At 46.7% G+C, this 22,269-nt stretch overlaps 1 protein-coding gene across 1 annotated transcript in view; it reads left to right on the forward strand.

Moving 5' to 3' along the window:
* The window catches only part of CDH23 (cadherin related 23), a 216,953-nt gene that overhangs the window by 134,437 nt on the left and 60,247 nt on the right, over positions 1-22,269 (forward strand). Inside the window, exons 25-26 of the mRNA XM_078783508.1 lie at positions 510-589; positions 1,595-1,635. Of these exons, the coding sequence (XP_078639634.1) occupies positions 510-589; positions 1,595-1,635 (121 nt within the window). The remainder of the gene's footprint in view (positions 1-509; positions 590-1,594; positions 1,636-22,269) is intronic.

A 22,269-nucleotide genomic window follows, 5' to 3' on the forward strand; every position in this document is an offset into this window, starting at 1 on the left:
GATCTGGCTTCTAGAATTTCTTTAGTGATTTTTCACCATTGAGAGATAGGGCCAAAAACAATATACAACACGATATCGTAAAATGTTGTCGACTGATTCAGATGACACTAGGTGGAGAGTTTGGTGTGTGTGACAAGGAAGATTTTGGTTCAGGTCCGGATCCAGATGCGGCCCAGCAATGGGATACAACATGTAAACTGTTCAGCCTGACGGAGGTATGCGCTCTACCGAGTGCTGTTCTAGTTATCCTTTGTGGTTGTAAGCGCTTTAAGGCTGAACATTTATCTCAGCAATTACATAAACCATCAATGATGGAGTAAGACACTGTTATACAAATATAAAGTGGACAGTTCCACAACCTGCAGAAAACGGTACAGCTCTGAGGATACTCTGCCAACTTTGGTATGTGGATGCATCATGATATAATTTGTTTTATTTATTAATTGGTAATTAATTACAAATCAGAGCCAATGTGAAACTGAAAAAATCTAACGAGTTTTTCTCGGCAGATGGCTATTGTTATTCTGGCAGTGCTCATGGTCCTCCTACTGGTCCTGTTTGCGGTCACTATGTGGTACTACAGAACCACGTGAGTATCAATGCTTTTCTGATCGAGATCTAATAACGAACAAATACAGCATTCATTAAATTTGCATTTCGTTTTATCAGCAGGCTTTAATAGTGTCTTTGGCAATATTCACACTTCATCTGATCAACATATGATTTTATAAGGACAATCATTTTACTTTGTTTTATCATCATCATCATCATCGTGTACCATATCCTAAGACCTAGGGAGAGCCTTGATGCTGCCGTAGCAGTCACTCGGCTACAATCCCGGTCAGGTCGACACTCCGACTCAGAAAGTCAGGACAGAAATTTGTAATTTGTTCATTGTGCCGGCGATAACTCGCCTACTCTTCGTGAAAAACCCCATGGGATCCTTTACCCTCCACTCACCAATCCCAGCAGACGGGACGCCCAGTTTGACGTCCATCCAAGGGACGGCACACACATTGCTGAATCACCTTGCCTGTGAAACACTGGGCTGACAGTTCATTCAATTTGATTGGCAGCTCAAACTATTCAATTTGTCAAGGAATTATGATCAATTCAAATTTGCTTGTAATTGTTATTATTTGTAATTGTTTAATTTGTAATTCAATTACTGAATTACTAATTACTGAATGAATTTGTAATTCAATTACTCAGTTTGTAATTGTTATTATCATATCGATATCTGTGTAGAGTAAGTCGACTGTATTAAGTTTAAAAGGCTATTTAGCCCCGACCAGCCAGTTTTGTCATCTCACCACCCAAAACTTTCTCCTCATTTCTCTTTTTGCAACAGAAAATTTAACATTCTGTGTCAATGGTAACAGTATCAATGTTAAATCAGAATCCACATTTCCTGACAATGCAAGAAAAACTACATTTGCATCTGCAGGACTCTCAAGGCAAATGGAAACTCTGTACACAACCTTTAATGAATGTGCATAGTTACTAAGTGGCTGAAGTGCCCAACTCAGCACATGTGCATCACAAAGGCTGAAGGACAGGATTCCTAACACTGCACTTTTACTCTTTCCCTCAGTCATAAAAGGAAGCTCAGGGCCATTATGGCAGGATCACTTGGTGAGCTTACTTATCTTCTTCACATCTTGTACCTTTTCATACTTATTTTTGATCACACACACACTATCATGCCAGCTTAGAGCAAACCTGTAAGGCCTGCATTTTGACTCCATAGCAGGCGAGTGAATTATATTACCAGATGCTGTGTTAACAACTTAAAACAAATCCCACAAGGCATCAGCACAAACGCAGTGAATCAACAGATCTCCCAAAATTGACTGCCGACCCAGTTTCGCCCTTTATGGAGCATCCTCTTGAAGAGTATCGACATGAGAGTCCTGCAAGCTAAAGACCTGTCCTAACGCCATGTGGATGTCAAATTAGAGGCAGGGTACCTTACAATTCACATACCCTAAACCATTTGGAGCTGATTTGAGTCGAGCACCAAAGGAGAGATTGGTGTCTTTTTCCTGCAAATTGCATGTCTTGGCATCCCATAATTTTGTTACAGTCTTGGTAACATTGCTGTGGCCATGAAGAAACATCTATATGTGTTTCATAGCTTGGAAACATGAGGGTCGATCAGTAACTCTGTGGCCTAATATTGAAAGCATAAGACAGAAGTGAGCCAAAGCTAGACAGACACAGGTACTCATACACTGCACTAACAAAATACTTTCGCACCAGATTGGTAATGATTGATGAAACAGCTGTTCAATGATGCCCCAAACATAATGAACATCCCTCGAATAAGGCAAGGAGAAAAAGTCATAAAAGAACACCAAGTTAGCGATTGTGAAAAATGAAATGAGATGTCGAATTAGAGTTGAAATAAAACTGTGAAAGAGCAAATGGCAAGTAAATGACATTTTTTAAATTGAAGATTTCAAATAAACTTATTTAAAGTGTATGTCCACATAATTTATCAAATAAGAACGAAGAAATATCTCTCGGCAATTTCCTGTCTGTGTTACTTGGGCGGTGTAAGATATATCAAGCGGCGAAAAGCCGCGATTATTTAATATATCTCGGCAATTTGCCGTCTGTGGCGATACATGAACGAAGCTTTGCCCCTCTCCCCACATTGTTGACTACGTATAAGTTAAACATTTAATCATGATGATGGAAACGTCCGCCGCGAATTCTTCATAAATCTCAGCAATTTCCTGTCTGTGCTATTTTGGCGGTGGAAGATACAGTGCATTCATAAAGTATTCAGACCCCTTCACTTTTTTCACATTTTGTTATGTTGCAGCCTTATGTGGAAATCGTTTAAATTCATTTTTTCTCTCATCAATCTACACACAATACCCCATAATGACAAAGAGAAAACAGGATTTTAGAAAGTTCTGCAAATTTATTAAAAGGAAAAAACTGAAATATCACATCGACATACAGACTTGGCATTTAATATGGAATATTTTTTTGTTGTTGACTTGGATTTACTTTCTTAACTCAGTATATCAATCTGGTGAGTTTCTTTTACACTTTGGTGATTTATTTGTTAAAAGAACCATGTCACTGATTGTCTGTCGCAGCAAGAAGTCAACAACAGGATTATATCACAGGTGGTGTGGCAAAATGTACGGACAGGTGCATTTGATGATTGGCTTCACAGTCGGGTACACAAGGGTTGTTGCGTTCTGTATTAGTGGAAAACAACTGCTGCACGTCTCCAAAAGTTATTGCCGCTTCCTCTGGAGATGGTCCGTCAACTCGACAATGCTGTTTGTCATGGAGTGGTGGCTTTACGAAATTATGGCATGAAACAGTGTGCTATTGCTCGGCAGTATGGCATCACTCAAGGTCAGGTGTCAAAGATCCTGAAACGAAATGCTCAGAGGGGTGTCCCTACTCCAATACCGAGGCCAGGACTCCCCACAGAACCACAGGGAGGGATGATCGCCAGCTGCACCGGTTAGTCCGCAACGGCCGTACCAAGTCAGCTAATCGGCTTAGGGCTGAGTGGCAGCAACTGACAAATGTGCCTGTATCCAGAAGGCTAGTCAACCAAAGACTGGTTCAAGCAGGCTATCGTGCCAGGCATCCCCTGAGAAAGCCACGCCTGACCAGTCAACACCGCCAGTGCCGATTGCAGTGGGCCAGAGAGCACCGTCATTGGCAGCCAGGACACTGGAATAACGTGATCTTCAGTGACGAGTCTAGATTTCTGGTCTATCGTCAAGATGGCCGCGTCCGAGTGCACAGACAAGTGCATGAAGCCTACAACAAAGATTGTATAGTGCCAAGAGTCCAAGCTGGAGGTGGTGGGTTGACCGTTTGGGCTGCTTTTCATGCACGGGGCAAAACTGACCTGGTTGTTCTGAATGGAAACCTGAACCAGATCAAGTACAGGGCCATTCTGGAAGAAACATTGCTTCCATTTGCTCGTGCAGCCTTTCGAGGAAACTTTGTCTTCCAAGATGACAATGCACGACCTCATCGTGCTCGCATGATCCAACACTTTCTTGCTGACCGTGGTGTAGAGCATATGGAGTGGCCTGCCATGTTCCTGGATATGAATCCGATAGAGAACTTGTGGGCAGAATTAACGCGTCAAATCGACCACTTGGACCAGCAGCCGACCTCTTTGCGTGAATTGCAGCAGGCTATTGTCACTGCATGGCAAGCGATTCCTGTCCAAACCTTGGCAAATCTCGTGAACAGCAAGCCTCAACGTGTACGTGCTCTCCTGAATGCTCGTGGGGGTTACACGAAGTACTGAACTGTAATTTTACTGTCCGTAATCCCAGTCGTAATTTAACTTTTGTTTTTGTTAAAAAAAAATTGGGCTAATGTGCAAAATAAAGAGATACTTCTGGAAAACGTACAGAAGTTTAACACAGTACTGTCCATGAATTGAGTTCGATATCAGTTTACATCACTTTCAAGGATCAATTTATTTGTTTCGAAATGTCAAATGTGGTTTTTGTTTCTTTTAAAGGTCACATTAACAAAATCTCGAATAATTTCAACATAATTCCAATGAACTTTTGGTTCTAAGACATCTTGAAAAGTAAGTTCACCCCCACAAAAAAAAATTCCATATTAAATGCCAAGTTTGTATATATATATATATATATATATATATATATATATATATATATATATATATATATATATATATATATATATATATATATATATATATATATATTGTTACGGACCGCGGATAAGATGTTGGTTTGCCGAGCGGATGGCACCGCGGCCCTAACAGTCACCCCGACTAACCCGATTCCCGAACTTTGGCCGAATCGCGCCACAGGTATTCAATAGGGAAAAGACAAAGGTGACACGGATGTGAAGAAGAAGAAGAAGACAAAAAGGTTTGAAATGCTACTAAATTTATTCCTACTATTTACACGATCAAAGTAACCAAGGAGAAGGAAGGATAATAAAATAATTTACAGAAGAGGCAAGGCAACACAGCGAAACTTAGCTTAACTATACAGGCTTAATTAATACCCAGGGACAGAACAAACAAAGACAGACTCACGCGGGGAATGATGATAGGAATGGCAGAAGGTGGATGGCTGGAGGGAGAGGAAGGTCCACTGGAACTGGGGCACGGTCGGGCCGGGAGCGGCAGCTCCGTTCCTCCGCGGCCACGGTCGGCACCGCCGTCAACGCCCAAGCTGCGGTCGTGCGAGCTGCCGCGGGACGAGCTCCGCCGGTCGAGTTAAAGCTGCCTGGTGGAGCCAACGCTGCTTGGTGGAGTTTAAAGCTGCTGGTACTGCTCATGGTACTCCTCTTGCTTGCTCTCAGGACTCTCTCTCAATGCTTGCTCTCAGAACTCCTTCTCTCAATGCTTGCTCTCAGAACTCCTTCTCTCAATGCTTGCTCTCAGAACTCCTTCTCCCTATGCTTGCTCTCAGAACTCCTTCTCCCTCCTCTCTGCTCTGCGCTGCTTGTGTACTGCCAACTCTCTGACGCACCTCTCTTTGCACGTCTCTCGCTTGGTCCAACCACGCACACGGCTCTTGCGCGCGCGCTTTTATAGCGCCTCAGGCGATCAAGCCGCCGGCCTTTAGGACACGCCCCTCGGTGAGCTTGCTTCGGCCCTGATTGGTGGGCACAGGCCCTCTGACTCCACCCTTGATGACGATGGGCGGGCACGCCCTTCTTCCCCGAGCTGAGCACATGCTTAATGGCGGCAATTGTAGTTGGCAATGCGAATGGCAATTGACGAAAAGGGAATGTGAACGGAATCTACTCTTATTTCACCTGGTGCAATGGAGTGTCATCTTAATGGAAGACAAGGCCTTACCCTAATACACATAATAAGGAAATAAACTACTGAACAGGGATATTATGGTGTCCTTCATGTATGCTTTATGGAACTAACTACGGGAACGCCCTTTGACTTTTATACAACACTGGAGTAAGGAGGGCGATATTTTAACAACAATTTACACTACAACAACAACAACAAAAAAACATTCTCATATCCACAACAATATATATATATATATATATATATATATATATATATATAGACTAGGAATATTATCTGAAAAGGGGCCCAGAAATCACATGAGGGGTAACTGTTTGTTACAAGCTGGCACCAATGCTAGGATTGAACCATGACACCTCCTGAGCAATATTAGCCTGGATGACACTTGATATTTTGATTTGGGACCTCACAGTGGGTTATTTTGTGAAAGAGGTCAATCGCGAAATATCTGATTTTCTCGAAAATACAAAAATGTCAATAAAATGACCAATAATTCAGTTACAAACTTATTTTTGGTGTCAAAATGAGCAGAATAACAATACATATTGTAAAAATATTGGTTTATACTATAATATCGGGAAATTTTACAAAGAATGGCAAAAAAATACAAAAAAATGCCGAATAATTATTTCGGTTTCACCGTAAACATAGAACAAAAATTGCAATAACTTCACAAATAAACATCCCATGCATATGTTTTAGGTATCAAAATCACTTCATTATTATTCCCTCACATAACAGTAACAGACAATTGGTTTACAACTGTGAATAAGACTGATTAATTACAACAAACATAACCCACCCCCCTAGTGAAACTTAAGATTCGCTGACCAGTAATATTTGTAAGAACATGATATTGATGTCATATAAACAAGTAACCATGGACTGAAAATGCTGCTAATTGCATATGTGCAAGTTTACATGTACATGAAATGAAATAACAGTCACTCAGAGTCCGTTTCAATTGCCACACTGTATGGGTTGTGACACACGCGGGGACCCTGTACTGTCTTTCCCTCGTGGTCCCCCTGTACTGTCTTTCCCTCATGGTCCCCCTGTACTGTCTTTCCCTCGTGGTCCCCCTGTGCTGTCTTTCCCTCGTGGTCCCCCTGTGCTGTCTTTCCCTCGTGGTCCCCCTGTGCTGTCTTTCCCTCGCAGTCCCCCTGTACTGTCTTTCCCTCGTGGTCCCCCTGTGCTGTCTTTCCCTCGTGGTCCCCCTGTGCTGTCTTTCCCTCGCAGTCCCCCTGTGCTGTCTTTCCCTCGCGGTCCCCCTGTGCTGTCTTTCCCTCACGGCCCCCCTGTGCTGTCTTTCCCTCGCGGTCCCCCTGTGCTGTCTTTCCCTCGCGGTCCCCCTGTGCTGTCTTTCCCTCACGGTTCCCCTGTTCTGTCTTTCCCTCATGGTCCCCCTGTGCTGTCTTTCCCTCGTGGTCCCCCTGTGCTGTCTTTCCCTCACGGTCCCCCTGTGCTGTCTTTCCCTCGTGGTCCCCCTGTGCTGTCTTTCCCTCGTGGTCCCCCTGTGCTGTCTTTCCCTCGTGGTCCCCCTGTGCTGTCTTTCCCTCGCGGTCCCCCTGTGCTGTCTTTCCCTCGTGGTCCCCCTGTACTGTCTTTCCCTCGCGGTCCCCCTGTACTGTCTTTCCCTCGCGGTCCCCCTGTGCTGTCTTTCCCTTGTGGTCCCCCTGTGCTGTCTTTCCCTTGTGGTCCCCCTGTGCTGTCTTTCCCTCGTGGTCCCCCTGTGCTGTCTTTCCCTCGTGGTCCCCCTGTGCTGTCTTTCCCTCGTGGTGCCCCTGTACTGTCTTTCCCTCACGGTCCCCCTGTGCTGTCTTTCCCTCGCGGTCCCCCTGTGCTGTCTTTCCCTCGTGGTCCCCCTGTGCTGTCTTTCCCTCGTGGTCCCCCTGTTCTGTCTTTCCCTCGTGGTCCCCCTGTGCTGTCTTTCCCTCGTGGTCCCCCTGTGCTGTCTTTCCCTCGTGGTGCCCCTGTACTGTCTTTCCCTCGCGGTCCCCCTGTGCTGTCTTTCCCTCGCGGTCCCCCTGTGCTGTCTTTCCCTCGTGGTCCCCCTGTGCTGTCTTTCCCTCGTGGTCCCCCTGTGCTGTCTTTCCCTCGTGGTCCCCCTGTGCTGTCTTTCCCTCGTGGTGCCCCTGTGCTGTCTTTCCCTCGTGGTCCCCCTTTACTGTCTTTCCCTCGCGGTTGTCAGCTCTTTCACGAGCCTCGATTCAGTATACAAAAAAAAAAAACACTCCGTTATTACAGGTACACGCAGCTATGCACTTCAGGTTCTTGGCCCTACAAGAGCATCTGGCAGTTGCACAATTTTTGCACTTGCAGCAGACTATGTCTGTGAACTCGTTTGGCAGAGGATCGTCCACACTGACGTGTGGGTGTAGTCTCCTCGTAGCATTCTCGTACCATCCACTTCCAATGGGCGACTCGATTTCAGGGATTGGTACATCTGCCTGGTACCACAACTGAGCCTGGTGGTGTGCGCGTTTGATGTGTTGCTCAAGACATTTTCGAGTTGGCGGAAGCTTTTCTTGGTCTTTGGTGCCCTTTTGAAACATGCGGTATCGCACATCGTTGATGTTAGTTTCGTCCGAAGCTGGTGAGTAAATGCGGCAGAAGAACTCTTCCACACTCCGTATGGTGGATTCTGACAGTGTGCCACGTCCGAGGTCATTAAGCAATGCTCCGTGTTGCTGGAATACCTTCCATGTCGTCTTTTTCCCGTGTCCACTTGGTTGACTGACTGTGTCACATCCTGTAACCGCATGGTACGTCAGGATGTTACGCTGCATGGTCGGTGTCAACTGTATGTCGTGCACAGCCACATAACGCCGTTGCTGCCTTGTGCCAGCTCTCATCCAGAGCTCTCCACTTAATTGTCCCGCGAAGTGTGTGAGCAGTACCAATACGTCGGTGTCCCTGCACGAGACTATGATCCGTTCGTATCCATCCATATAGGCCGCCTTAGCATGCATTATTATACGTGTATCGGCCTCCCCGTGAGATGATTGCAGCTGTTCAACATCAGACCCCAGTGACGATGCTACTTTGGTTTATTCCTCAAACCCACCTGCAGTGATCGACTCACAAGTGGGTCGGCTCTTTTTTGCCTCCAACATCATTTGATCGCTGAGAAAGTTGGTCAGATTTGCCTTGTTTTCTGGTAAGTCCATGAACTGCTTCCAGTTGGCAGGGAGTGGAATCTCTCTGCTGTCGATCTTGCGCCGGATAGAACGTACTCGCCCCTCTCTCCTTTCCCGGGTCCCAGACTTGATTGATGTCATACGATATCGATCGAAAACCACATCGACTCTTGAGCAGTGCTGATTGAAATGACTGAACACTGATGCATTGAAGACATCAGCCAGATCTCCAAATGACTTTGCCCCCGTTGGTTTTCCAATGGCTTGTACCAATGCCTGACCATCTATGATAAAACATGTCTTAAGCGAAGACACTGGCAGGACCTCGACAGTTACTCCACCCTCCAAGATCTTCCCGAGCGCAGCTTTATTCGTAGGACGTAGGCTTCCTGCCGTGTCTGCCAATGAGAGTGGTACCGGTGTTAGTTCATGACTCAGAATACTTTTAAGGTCTATATCACGTCCGGAGTCCTGTGCCACAAGAAGCCGCTGGAACAGAAGCCTGTCTGCTTTGATGGTTTGACGCTTTTGACTAGCATCCTTCATCTTTTCTAGTGTGTACATTGTCGTCAGTGTAGGACTCTGTGACTGTTTCAATTTTACATGAAAGCCGACGTCTTGTTTGCAAATCCGTGATTCCACAAATTCCTTGATCTTTGATTCTCCATGGGTTTCAGCGGTCAGTAAAGCGTCCTTGATGTTTTCAGGGGCAACATCCATTGTCATCAGACAGGTCAACTCGTCGCCTAAGTTGCTCTCACTGTCAAATATTTGGAATCGTGAGAACTGTTCCTGTAGCTTTTGAACATCTTTTCTGTCCCTCTTTATTCTTGCTGGACCGACATCTTTGTACGCAGATGGTGCATACTCTGTGTCATCGATTGCCATGCCAAACATTGAAGTGGTCTCGTCAACAATTCGGCTTCGCTCGTTGTATGTCAGGCACCATTTGTCCCTTGCACTGTCTGTTCGAGTTATTCCTATCAGACCACCAGCGACTTTCCCGACTTTGTTAACGTGCTCCAGTGCAAGATCAGTGCTAATTTGGTTGAAGCTCTTGCGTGTTGATTTCACAACAAAGTCACCATCCATGAATTGTTGGTAGACGTCTGGATGTGAACTGTCTAGTTGACTTATATCAGCACCATATATCACTCCCCAGCGTGTGTAGTTTGTGTGGTCGTAGTGAGCAAACCAAGGCAGCATGGCCATAGATGCTGACTTATGCATCTGCCAGTCTCCGGTTCGTTCTGCACGTATGAACTGCAGCAAGACCAATACCATTTTCATGTAGTGTCTCCAATAGAGACCTGTTGGAGATAAGGTTTTGTCATACTGCTCCAGGAGTTCAAGGAGATGCGCATCCTTCACTGCTTCCTCCAGTTGTGCCCTGTGTTGCTTGTAACTTCCAGCATCAACCTGACATTCAGCCATCAATTCAGAGTATCGTTCCCACACATCTAAGAGGCTGTATATTTCTCCCTTGGTGATGCCAATAGAAATCTCATGTGCGACAGTTTTCAGACAAATCTCCCTAGGGTTTGGCTGCATCATTGGATCATGCTCACGGCCAGCTTTTCGTGTGAAGTTGACATAACATTTGAGATGGTACCGTACATCTCCAGCTACGAGGTCGTTCACACAAGCCAATCTGCAGCTCAAGAGAGGGTCAGTCTGAGCGGCTAGACGCAGCTTTTTAGAGAATGACAGGGATGCTGCAAGTCGGGTCTTGTCTTTGGACGTTTGCTGGCAGAAAACACACAGGTCCGTGTTCAATGCCTTGGCCTTGCTTCGCAGTACCTGAGAGGCTTGGTCGCCTGCGTTGGTCGAAGCACCCTCCTCTGCACAGGAGGTCTTAGTTTCAAAAAAAAAATTCCATCGACTGAGATGCATAGCACTTGTGAAAGTGCCATAACAGTCTTTGTGATAAACAAATTCAGTGTCACCAGATACAGATTGAAAACTTGCAGCTTCCAATCTCTCCACTACGTCCCACCTTGCATAGTCTTGGTATTTTTTGCGCTCACTCAGTGCATGCTGCACTCTCTCCAGTCCGTTGCTTCCAAGCTTTCTAGTTGGTTTGTTAGACTGTTTCTGACATATAAAGCAAATGTTCCAATTAGTTGTAGTGTCCACGCTTCTTTTACTCGGCTGTATGTGTGCTGCTGGTTCCATGACGCCACTGCTGATCAGCACCTGTTCAAAAGAAAAATACGTTATATCTAGAAGCTAAAACCGACACCATTTTGATAAGCCAAGATTATTTAACATGATTAACAAAACAATCAACTTTTGGCAACATTAGATATATATTATATCACAAACTGGTTAGTGGTTATGGTACAAATATGGACGGATTATGTATATTTAATTGATATTATATTTGTATAGATATTCATTACGATTTGAAAATGAATAAACAAGAAATATGGAATGAAAAAAGCAAAGCAAATCGTACGCTGTGGTGGGGAATGTAACGATCGTTAAACCATGGTACAGCCGACTGTTGCAACAACATTTATGGGGGGGGGGGGGGTGGGTTATGTTTGTTGTAATTAATCAGTCTTATTCACAGTTGTAAACCAATTGTCTGTTACTGTTATGTGAGGGAATAATAATGAATGATTTTGATACCTAAAACATATGCATGGGATGTTTATTTGTGAAGTTATTGCAATTTTTGTTATATGTTTACGGTGAAACCGAAATAATTATTCGGCATTCTTTTGTATTTTTGCCATTCTTTGTAAAATTTCCCGATATTATAGTATAAACCAATATTTTTACAATATGTATTGTTATTCTGCTCATTTTGACACCAAAAATAAGTTTGTAACTGAATTATTGGTCATTTTATTGACATTTTTGTATTTTCGAGAAAATCAGATATTTCGCGATTGACCTCTTTCACAAAATAACCCACTGTGAGGTCCCAAATCAAAATATCAAGTGTCATCCAGGCTAATATTGCTCAGGAGGTGTCATGGTTCAATCCTAGCATGGGTGACAGCTTGTAACAAACAGTTACCCCTCATGTAATTTTTTGAGATTATATTCCTCGTCTAATATATATATACATATATATATATATATACATATACATATATATATATATATATACATCAAATATATATATATATATATATATATATATATATATATATATATATATATATATATATATATATATATATATATATATATATATATATATATATATATATATATATATATATATATATATATATATATATATATATACAGACTTGGAATTTAATATGGAATATTTTTTTTGTGGGGGTGAACTTACTTTTCAAGATGACTTAGAACCAAAAGTTCATTGGAATTATGTTGAAATTATTCTAGATTTTGTTAATGTGACCTTTAAAAGAAACAAAAACCATATTTGACATTTCAAAGCAAATAAATTGATCCTTAAAAGTGATGTCAACTGATATCGAACTCAATTCAAGGACAGTACTGTGTTAAACCTCTGTGCGTTTTCCAGAAGTATCTCTTTATTTTGCACATTAGCCAAAATTTTTTTTAACAAAAACAAAAGTTAAATTACGACTGGGATTACCGACAGTAAAATTACAGTTCAGTACTTCGTGTAACCCCCACGAGCATTCAGGAGAGCATGTACACGTCGAGGCATGCTGTTCACGAGATTTGCCAAGGTTTGGACAGGAATCGCTTGCCATGCAGTTACAATAGCCTGCTGCAATTCACGCACAGAGGCAGGCTGCTGGTCCAAGTTGTCGATTTGACGCGTTAATTCTGCCCACAAGTTCTCTATCGGATTCATATCCGGGGACATGGCAGGCCACTCCATATGCTCTACACCACGGTCAGCAAGAAAGTGTTGGATCATGCGAGCATGATGAGGCCGTGCATTGTCATCTTGGGAGACAAAGTTTCCTCGAAAGGCTGCACGAGCAAATGGAAGCAATGTTTCTTCCAGAATGGCCCTGTGCTTGAACTGGTTCAGGTTTCCATTCAGAACAACCAGGTCAGTTTTGCCCCCTGCATGAAAAGCAGCCCAAACGGTCACCCCACCACCTCCAGCTTGGACTCTTGGCACTATACAATCTTCGTTGTGGGCTTCATGCACTTGTCTGCGCACTCGGACGTGGCCATCTTGACGATAGACCAGAAATCTAGACTCGTCACTGAAGGTCACGTGATTCCAGTGTCCTGGCTGCCATTGACGGTGCTCTCTGGTCCACTGCAATTGGCGCTGGCTGTGTTGTCTGGTCAGGCATGGCTTTCTCAGGGGACGCCTGGCACGATAGCCTGCTTGGACCAGTCATTGGTTGACTCGCCTTCTGGATACAGGCACATTTGTCAGTTGCTGCCACTCAGCCCTAAGCCGATTAGCTGACTTGGTACGGCCATTGCAGACTCACCGGTGCAGCTGGCGATCATCTCTCCTTGTGGTTCTGCGTGGACGTCCTGGCCTCAGTATTGGAGTCGGGACACCCCTCTGAGCATTTCGTTTCAGGATCTTTGACACCTGACCTTGAGTGGTGCCATACTGCCGAGCAATGGCACGCTGTTTCATGCCAGAATTTCGTAAAGCCACCACTCCATGACAAACAGCATTGTCAAGTTGACGGACCATCTCCAGAGGAAGCGGCAATAACTTTTGTAGACGTGCAGCAGTTGTTTTCCACTAATACAGAACGCAACAACCCTTATATACCCGATTGTGAAGCCAATCGTCAAATGTACCTGTCCTTACATTTTGTCACGCCACCTGTGATATTATCCTGTTATTGACTTCTTGCTGCGAAAGACAATCAGTGACATGGTTATTTCAACAAAGACATCACCGAAGGGTAAAAGAAACTCACCAGATTGATATACTGAGTTCAGAAAGTAAACCCAAGTCAAGAAAGAAAAAAAAATTCCATATTACATGCCAAGTCTGTATATACACTCTTGGCATTTAATATGGAATATTTTTTTTTTCTAGACTTGGGTTTACTTTCTTAACTCAGCATATCAATCTGTTGAGTTTCTTTTACACTTCGGTGATTTATTTGTTAAAAGAACCATGTCACTGATTGTCTGTCGCAGCAAGAAGTCAACAACAGGATTATATCACAGGTGGCGTGGCAAAATGTACGAACAGGTGCATTTGATGATTGGCTTCACAGTCGGGTATACAAGGGTTGTTGTGTTCTGTATTAGTGGAAAACAACTGCTGCACGTCTCCAAAAGTTATTGCCGCTTCCTCTGGAGAAAGTCCGTCAACTCGACAATGCTGTTTTTCATGGAGTGGTGGCTTTACGAAATTACGGCATGAAACTGCGTGCTATTGCTCGGCAGTATGGCATCACTCAAGGTCAGGTGTCAAAGATCCTGAAACGAAATGCTCAGAGGGGTGTCCCTACTCCAATACCGAGGCCAGGACGTCCCCGCAGAACCACAAGGAGGGATGATCGCCAGCTGCACCGGTTAGTCCGCAATGGCCGTACCAATTCAGCTAATCGGCTTAGGGCTGAGTGGCAGCAACTGACAAATGTGCCTGTATCCAGAAGGCTAGTCAACCAACGACTGGTTCAAGCAGGGCTATCGTGCCAGGCGTCCCCTGAGAAAGCCACGCCTGAGCAGACAACACCGCCAGCGCCGATTGCAGTGGGCCAGAGAGCACCGTCAATGGCAGCCAGGACATTGGAATCACGTGACCTTCAGTGACGAGTCCAGATTTCTGGTCTATCGTCAAGATGACCGCGTCCAAGTGCGCAGACAAGTGCATGAAGCCCACGACAAAGATTGTATAGTGCCAAGAGTCCAAGCTGGAGGTGGTGGGGTGACCGTTTGGGCTGCTTTTCATGCAGGGGGCAAAACTGGCCTGGTTGTTCTGAATGGAAACCTGAACCAGTTCAAGTACAGGGCCATTCTGGAAGACACATTGCTTCCATATGCTCGTGCAGCCTTTTGAGGAAACTTTGTCTTCCAAGATGACAATGCACGGCCTCATCATGCTCGCATGATCCAACACTTTCTTGCTGACCATGGTGTAGAGCATATGGAGTGGCCTGCCATGTCCCCGGATATGAATCCAATAGAGAACTTGTGGGCAGAATTAACGCATCAATGGCAGCCAGGACACTGGATTCACGTGACCTTCAGTGACGAGTCTAGATTTCTGGTCTATCGTCAAGATGACCGCGTCCGAGTGCGCAGACAAGTGCATGAAGCCCACGACGAAGATTGTATAGTGCCAAGAGTCCAAGCTGGAGGTGGTGGGGTGACCGTTTGGGCTGCTTTTCATGCAGGGGGCAAAACTGATCTGGTTGTTTTGAATGGAAACCTGAACCAGTTCAAGTTCAGGGCCATTCTGGAAGAAACATTGCTTCCATTTGCTCGTGCAGCCTTTCGAGGAAACTTTGTCTTCCAAGATGACAATGCACGGCCTCATCATGCTCGCATGATCCAACACTTTCTTTCTGACCGTGGTGTAGAGCATATGGAGTGGCCTGCCATGTCCCTGGATATGAATGCAATAGAGATCTTGTGGGCAGAATTAACGCGTCAAATCGACCACTTGGACCAGCAGCCTGCCTCTGTGCGTGAATTGCAGCAGGCTATTGTCACTGCATGGCAAGCGATTCCTGTCCAAACCTTGGCAAATCTCGTGAACAGCATGCCTCGACGTGTACGTGCTCTCCTGAATGCTCGTGGGGGTTACACGAAGTACTGAACTGTAATTTTACTGTCCGTAATCCCAGTCGTAATTTAACTATTGTTTTTGTTAAAAAAAAATTTGGCTAATGTGCAAAATAAAGAGATGCTTCTGGAAAACGTACAGAAGTTTAACACAGTACTGTCCATGAATTTTGGTTCGATATCAGTTTACATCACTTTCAAGGATCAATTTATTTGTTTCGAAATGTCAAATGTGGTTTTTGTTTCTTTTAAAGGTCACATTAACAAAATCTAGAATAATTTCACATAATTCCAATGAACTTTTGGTTCTAAGACATCCTGAAAAGTAAGTTCATCCCCACAAAAAAAATATTCCATATTAAATGCCAAGTCTGTGTATATATATTGTTGCGGATATGGGATTTGGCCTCCATATCCGCTTGTAAATATTCCCCTATTTCCCCAATACTCCCCTATTTCCCCAATACTCCCCAACTATCCCCAATCCCCCATTCCCTAGTCCCATTGTCTGTAAACAACACTCTGTAGAACCGACCTTCCCCTTTTTCCCCCATTAAATGTCGTGCCCAGGTCCACCGCATCTCACGTAGACAACTTTCGGACATCTTGCTAGTTATTCTTAGTCTATGTCAGTTAAGGACTCGTTTCCATTAATTCTGACTCTTCGTTGCACCAGAATGTGATTGTATGGCACCAGTAGTGAGTTTAGGACCTCCCCATACCTCCTCCCATCTTCCTCATGAAACAACAACAACAACAACAACTACAACAACAGTGCGCGGGGAGTGTGCGTCCTCACACCGGCTTGGTTAGCCGCCATTGCCCATGTGCTCCGGCGGGGTTACCACGAAGGGGCTGACTGTCGGCCCCTCGTCAAGGGCGGAGCCCGGTAACCCCCAGCACCCAATAAGAAGCGGCGGGCCGATTCCATCTGGGGCGGAGCTAACGAGCCGAGGGCGTGTCACTCCCCGCCGGATATACGCAGCCACTTACCGGACGTGACGTCAGAGATGCGCCCGAGCTTGAAAAGAGAAGTCGCCACCTCCGAGCGCTGAGAGACCTCCCGCATCTCTGGACCGGACCGGGTCGATTCTGCCCCTGAGCCAAGGTGCACCTTGAGCCTCGACTACCTGCCCTTCCTTGCCATCAATCCCCGTGTGAGTCAGTCTTGTCCTGTTTATCTGTGGTCTGTCGGGGTTACTATAAGACCGTGATTAAGTGCCTACCTTCCTATGCTGTCTCTCTTGTCCTTGTAATCTAACGTTCCGAAATATTATAACCTCCTCCGGAGGTCTTGAGAACTGTACCCCTGGTGTCGTGTCATTTTAACCCAGCCGTTGTGTCCTTTCCTCAATTGATTTAGCGTAGCGCGACTCGGCCAACGTTCGAGTATAATCGGGTAAACTGTGCAGACGCGGTCATACCAAACCGCTCGGTAAACCAACATCCACAACCGCGTCTGTAACATTTGGTGTCGAGGAGTGGGATTCGGACCTGGGACTAAATTCAGTTAGGCCCAAATTTTGGAACACCAATTGTACCATTAGGGTAACATTTTGGTGTCGGGAAGTGGAATTCGATCCGGAGCGCGTTTCACGCGCTCGAAATTATAACGGCGAAATTTGATTTTGTTTTACGAAAATAAAAACCCGAATTTTGAAAGTCGCGCTATGGCAGACCAAGACGGCTGGGTTCCGGTAGAGGAGAGTGAGGCAGGGTCGATCCAGGACCAAATTGAGGGACATGAGGAGAGCGAAGCAGTGAGGGTAGCAGACGCACGAAATGGCACCTCGCACATGGCCACGGCGACCACGCCCGCGACCGTGGTAGCGCCGCTGGTGGATTCGAACCTTTTCCTCCTGCAAATGAGGGCCCTTATGGAACAAATGGGTGAGCGATTGGAGGGCCAAATGGGGGTAATGGGGAACCGGATGGATGCTCAGGGTGAGCGATTGGAGGGCCAAATGGGGGCCCAGATCGGGGGGTTAGGGAGTAGAATAGAGGGATTAGACAATAGAATAGGGGAAATACAGGAGGGGTTAATGGGGGTAGAAAACAGAATGGCCGTTCAGGAGAATCAAATGGAAGGGATGAAAAAGGGGTTAGAGGGGTTAGAAAACAGTATGGAAGGCAAATTGAGGGACATGAGGGACCAAGCGGAAAGGGAAGTTAAACAAATGGGGCAGCAGATAGAGGGGGTCAGAATGGGGGTAGAAACCAAACTGGATGCTCACAGGGAGGAAATGGAGCAGATGAGGGTGGCATCTGGGCAGGAGATGCAAGTGATGGGAGAGGAGATCAGAAGAGGTGTGAGTGAGGAGGTCGGAGGAGTGCGCGAGGAGGTGAGGCACTGTAAGGAGCACATGGAGAAGGAGGTGAGAAAGGGGACTGTAAAGTTACAAGGGGGCATAGAGGACCTGACGCAGGAGGTGGAACAGCTGACGGAGGGACAAAAAGGACTAACGGAGCAGGTTCAAAGGAACACTGCGGTATTAGGAGGGTTAAAAGCGACACAAAATGACCTAAAAAATGACTTGGTAGCGACGAAGAGGGAATGTCAGATGGGACGTGAGGGATTGACAACGAGGTTGGACGAGGTGATAGAGGTAATGGAGACGAAGGACCGGCAGGTGAGGACGCACATGGAAACGGTCAAGGTAGCCTTGGAGGACGAGCTTGAGGAGACGTACCGGGGAATAAAAGAGGTGAAGCAGAAATTAGAAGAAGTGGAAGAAGGGATGAGCGAAATTAAGAAGCGACGGAGAGGGGATAAGAAAGAGACAAAAGAGGAGATAAAAGAATTGGTCCGAAGTCTGTGTTCGGATCGTGATGATGTGCTCATTAACCGGATGAGGGATTCGCAGGTGATGGAGGAGAAGCGAAGAGGAAGAGGACCCGGTGTAAGTGGTGACCAATATGGTCGTGCGTATGATGCGCCAGGTGATTTAAGAAGCTTGGGGGTCGAGATGGACCCGGGTGTTCGTGAGAGGCCGTTGGTGAAGTGTGCGACAGGTCTGGTGTGCGAAAGAGGAGGTGTGCGAGAAAGTCCGACTCTGGGGTGTGTGAGGAAAAAGTGCGTGCCAAGGAGTGAGGGTGCTGGCGAGAGTGAGTCGGTCGTAGCGCGTGTGCGAGGGAGCACATGGAAGCGTGGTGTGGTAAGTGTTACAGAGGGTGTGACGGGAGAGTGTGCGCAAGAGTGTGCGCGAGAAAGGTGTGTGACGGACAGGTGCATGGGGAAAGAGTGCGCTGTCAAAGGCAAGGAAGAATGCACGCCTGTGGTGAGTGTTACAGAGGGTGTGACGGGAGAGTGTGCGCGAGAGAGGTGTGTAACGGACGGGTGCATGAGGAAAGAGTGCGCTGTCAAGAGTAAGGGTGAGTGCGCTGTCAAGAATGGAGGTGAGAGTAGTGAGAGTGACAAGGAGCATGAGTTGGTTGTGACAGGTGAGAAAGGATGCACACCTGGAATGGTAGAGCGTGAGTGGGAATGCACGCTAGAATTGGTAGTGAGGCACGTGGTTGGGTGTGCGAATGAGAGCACACCTGTGATTGTCACAGAGGAGGTGACCGAGGAGGGGGCGCGAAGAGGTGTGTTGGTGAGGTGTGCGACCAACGAATGTGTGCCAAAGTGTTCGGTGGTCAGGTGTGTGACCAAGGCTGTGAGTGGAATGAGGGTACCTGGGTGTGTAAGGAAAGGTACGAGGAGCATGGGAACGGCTGGATGTGTGAGCAAGGAACGGGCTGCGGGGTGTAAGCATGCAGGTGAAGCATCGACGTTAAACGGGTTAGCGGTTAGAGCGACTTTCAGCCGAAGCGGGCCCTCGGTGCGTGCTGGGCCTCGCTTTGAACGGCCGCGTCCGTGCTCCACTAGGCGGAGCGGGCGGCTGGATAGGAAGGGTCGTCATGGCGACCACTTTTTGGTGAGACGTGCCGGCAGGTCGAGAGCGGGACATTGGATGGCTCCGTGCCGAGATGGTGCGTGGGATCTCGGCACGGGTAAGCCCCCGTCCCTGCACCGAATGCCGGACGCATCCAGCCGCTGGCACGGAACAACCCGCATTCATTGCTTGGCTTTACGAAGCCGGGCTTTGGACAGGAATTGGCGCACCGAGAGGCAGTAGTGAGTAGACTGTGTGATGAGGTTAGTGTTTTGGCCCCAAAATTAGAGAAAAACAAAATTTGATGATTGGCAAAGGATTGGCAGTAATGATTGGCAGATGATGGGTAGTGATTGGCAAATTTTTGATTTATTGAAATTTGATGTGCAAAATTGGTAGTGAGCGATGGGCCCGGTGGGTAAGGCTGGCATCCCTGCCACCCTTCCCATGTGGGGCAAATGCGCAATAGCTTATGGGGTGTATGGCAGTGAAAACTAGCCCGGGTGGGTTAGGATATTGATAGGGATCTAGCGAAGATGACATTAGGTAACGTTAAGGTTAGTTAGTGACTGATACCTGTAGTGGGGACGCAGGTAGATTAGTATGGATGATAATGACGAGGGAGCGCAATAGTTTAAAGGGACGACTGGGACGCGCAAGTTTCAGAGGGGAGTAGTTAGATGAGATGATGCTGTGTGAGGATTGAACAGGTGTGATTGCACAGGTGTGCAACTGGACAGGTGTGTGGAGCAGTGTGGAGCAGTGAGTGTTGTGGATCAGCGCGAATGCGCTTGGGGAGAGAAGGGTGCAGGTGGCACCAGGTGTGAGAGCACAGGTGTGCAAGTACAGGTGTGTGGAGAGAGTTGGAGTAAGTGGTACGGAGTGGTGTGCATGGTGCGAAGGTGTGGATGGGGGAAGAGTGGACCCCTTTCACGAGTACCCGGGGCGGGTAGTGTAAGTGTTAGGTAGAGGGTATAGGTAAATTGTGGTTGGATATTGGCATTTGTGGTGCGGTTGCAGAATGGTATTGTGGATGGGTGCATTAGTGTTGTGGAAATGGCTGGGCGTGTAGCCTGTTAGTGTGTGTAGTTGGTTGGGCACTCCACCACTGTGAGGATGTCGGCCAGGTGAGGCCGCAGGGGGCTCTGGGAGCCGTTAGTGTCAGTGGGGCCCGAGGATCCGGAGGACGGACCCGGGTAGCCCAGTGCCAGAGAGGGCACCGAGTGGGGAGAGCGCCAGAGGGCCTTCCCCAGGTAGTTAGGTTAGGGTAAGGAGCAGGTAAGCTCGGAGGCAACTGCAGTGGTGGAGGTGTGCAGGTGGGTAGACCTGCGGGGAGAGCTACACGTCGCGGCCCAGAAATTGTGCGAGGGCACCGGGAGATGAATCGGGGGAGTGAGACCCCAAATTGAAAAGCACCACAGTTGGTCAATGGGAATTGGTTTTTAGAACCCATAGTGTAAGTTGGCCAATGGATTGGCAGGGAAAGACCCCGGGTAATGTAAAGTTGTTAAAGTCATTTAGGAAATAGTTAGGATTGATGAACCTGTCGCACCATACGCAGCCACTTACCTGTGGTGATGATGATGACTCCACACCTGTGTTTTCTTTGTTCTGTGTGCAGGAAATAAGAATTGCTGTTTGGATTTGTGAGACGCATCACGACGTGGATGAGACATTGGGGTGATTCCATCTCTCCCTCCTTAGGAGGGACTGATGATGAATTGGTGATGGCAAATTTTGATGTTGAGTTGGAGATGGCAAATTGTGATGAGAGTTGAAAATGGCAAATTTGATTGGTTAGGAGGGAGAGAAGACGAATTTGGTTTATGGGAGGAACGGGGAAGACAGTAGGGACGGTTGTTGATTTGTAAAGTAGATGTTTATGGGTAGTGTTCTGTTTTGTGGATACAGTAAGGGGTAAGGGAGGGGCCATGTAGGTTACCTGGTGGGGGGGGGGGCATACGGTAGGAACGTACCTGTCTCACCTGGTTCCCATGTGCCCCTAGTGTGCATTACCTAATGTTGCGTGCACTTTTGCGCCCTTACCACCTTACTCACTTGTCTTCTTCTTTTGTCTCCCACCTCCGAGGATCTGGCTTTGGGGCAGAGAGAGAGGAGAGAGAGGTGCTGGCTCCGCAGTTGTGGGCCTGCACTTTCGCTGCTTGCTGCCGGGATCGATACACCATATGGACCGCAATGGTTGTGGCCGCCCACCATGGACCGCAGTTCTTTTGCGGGCAGGCACCACCCGTTGATAGACCTATGGGTCAACGTGGCACCTATGCCATACAGGTGAACCACTTTTAGTTGGCCCCCTTGACGGCCACAATTTAGAAATGGATGCGGTTGGCGCCTTTCTTTATTTTTGAAAGAGGCAAGAAGGCCAAGTGCACCACATGAAGGCAAGACCAGCGGCAGAACATCGGCCGGCTGCGACACCACCGGTGATTGTTGAACACTTTATTGGTGCACCGGATGGTGCTGACTGTACATGATGGGGTGGTGCTTTTGGTGCTTGGATGGGGTGCTCTGCACATTATTAAAGGCCGTAAGGCCACAGAGCACTCGTGGGTTGGTGTATCGATGCTGGCATGCGTGCTCTCTCTATGCATAACATCTGCATGTGTTCCTCCAAAAACAGGTCCTGGATCGTAGTATAAATATCAGCGTAGTCTTGTAAGTAATGCTCCCTACCGGCTGTATGTTTAGTTTGCGAATTCTTTCCGCGATTCGGTTATCCTGTGGGTGTGTTTCTGTGAGGAGAAGG

This window comes from Myxine glutinosa, chromosome 8 (assembly GCF_964187855.1).
Source record: "Myxine glutinosa chromosome 8, kmMyxGlut1.1, whole genome shotgun sequence".
Classification (NCBI taxonomy): Eukaryota; Metazoa; Chordata; class Myxini; order Myxiniformes; family Myxinidae; genus Myxine; species Myxine glutinosa.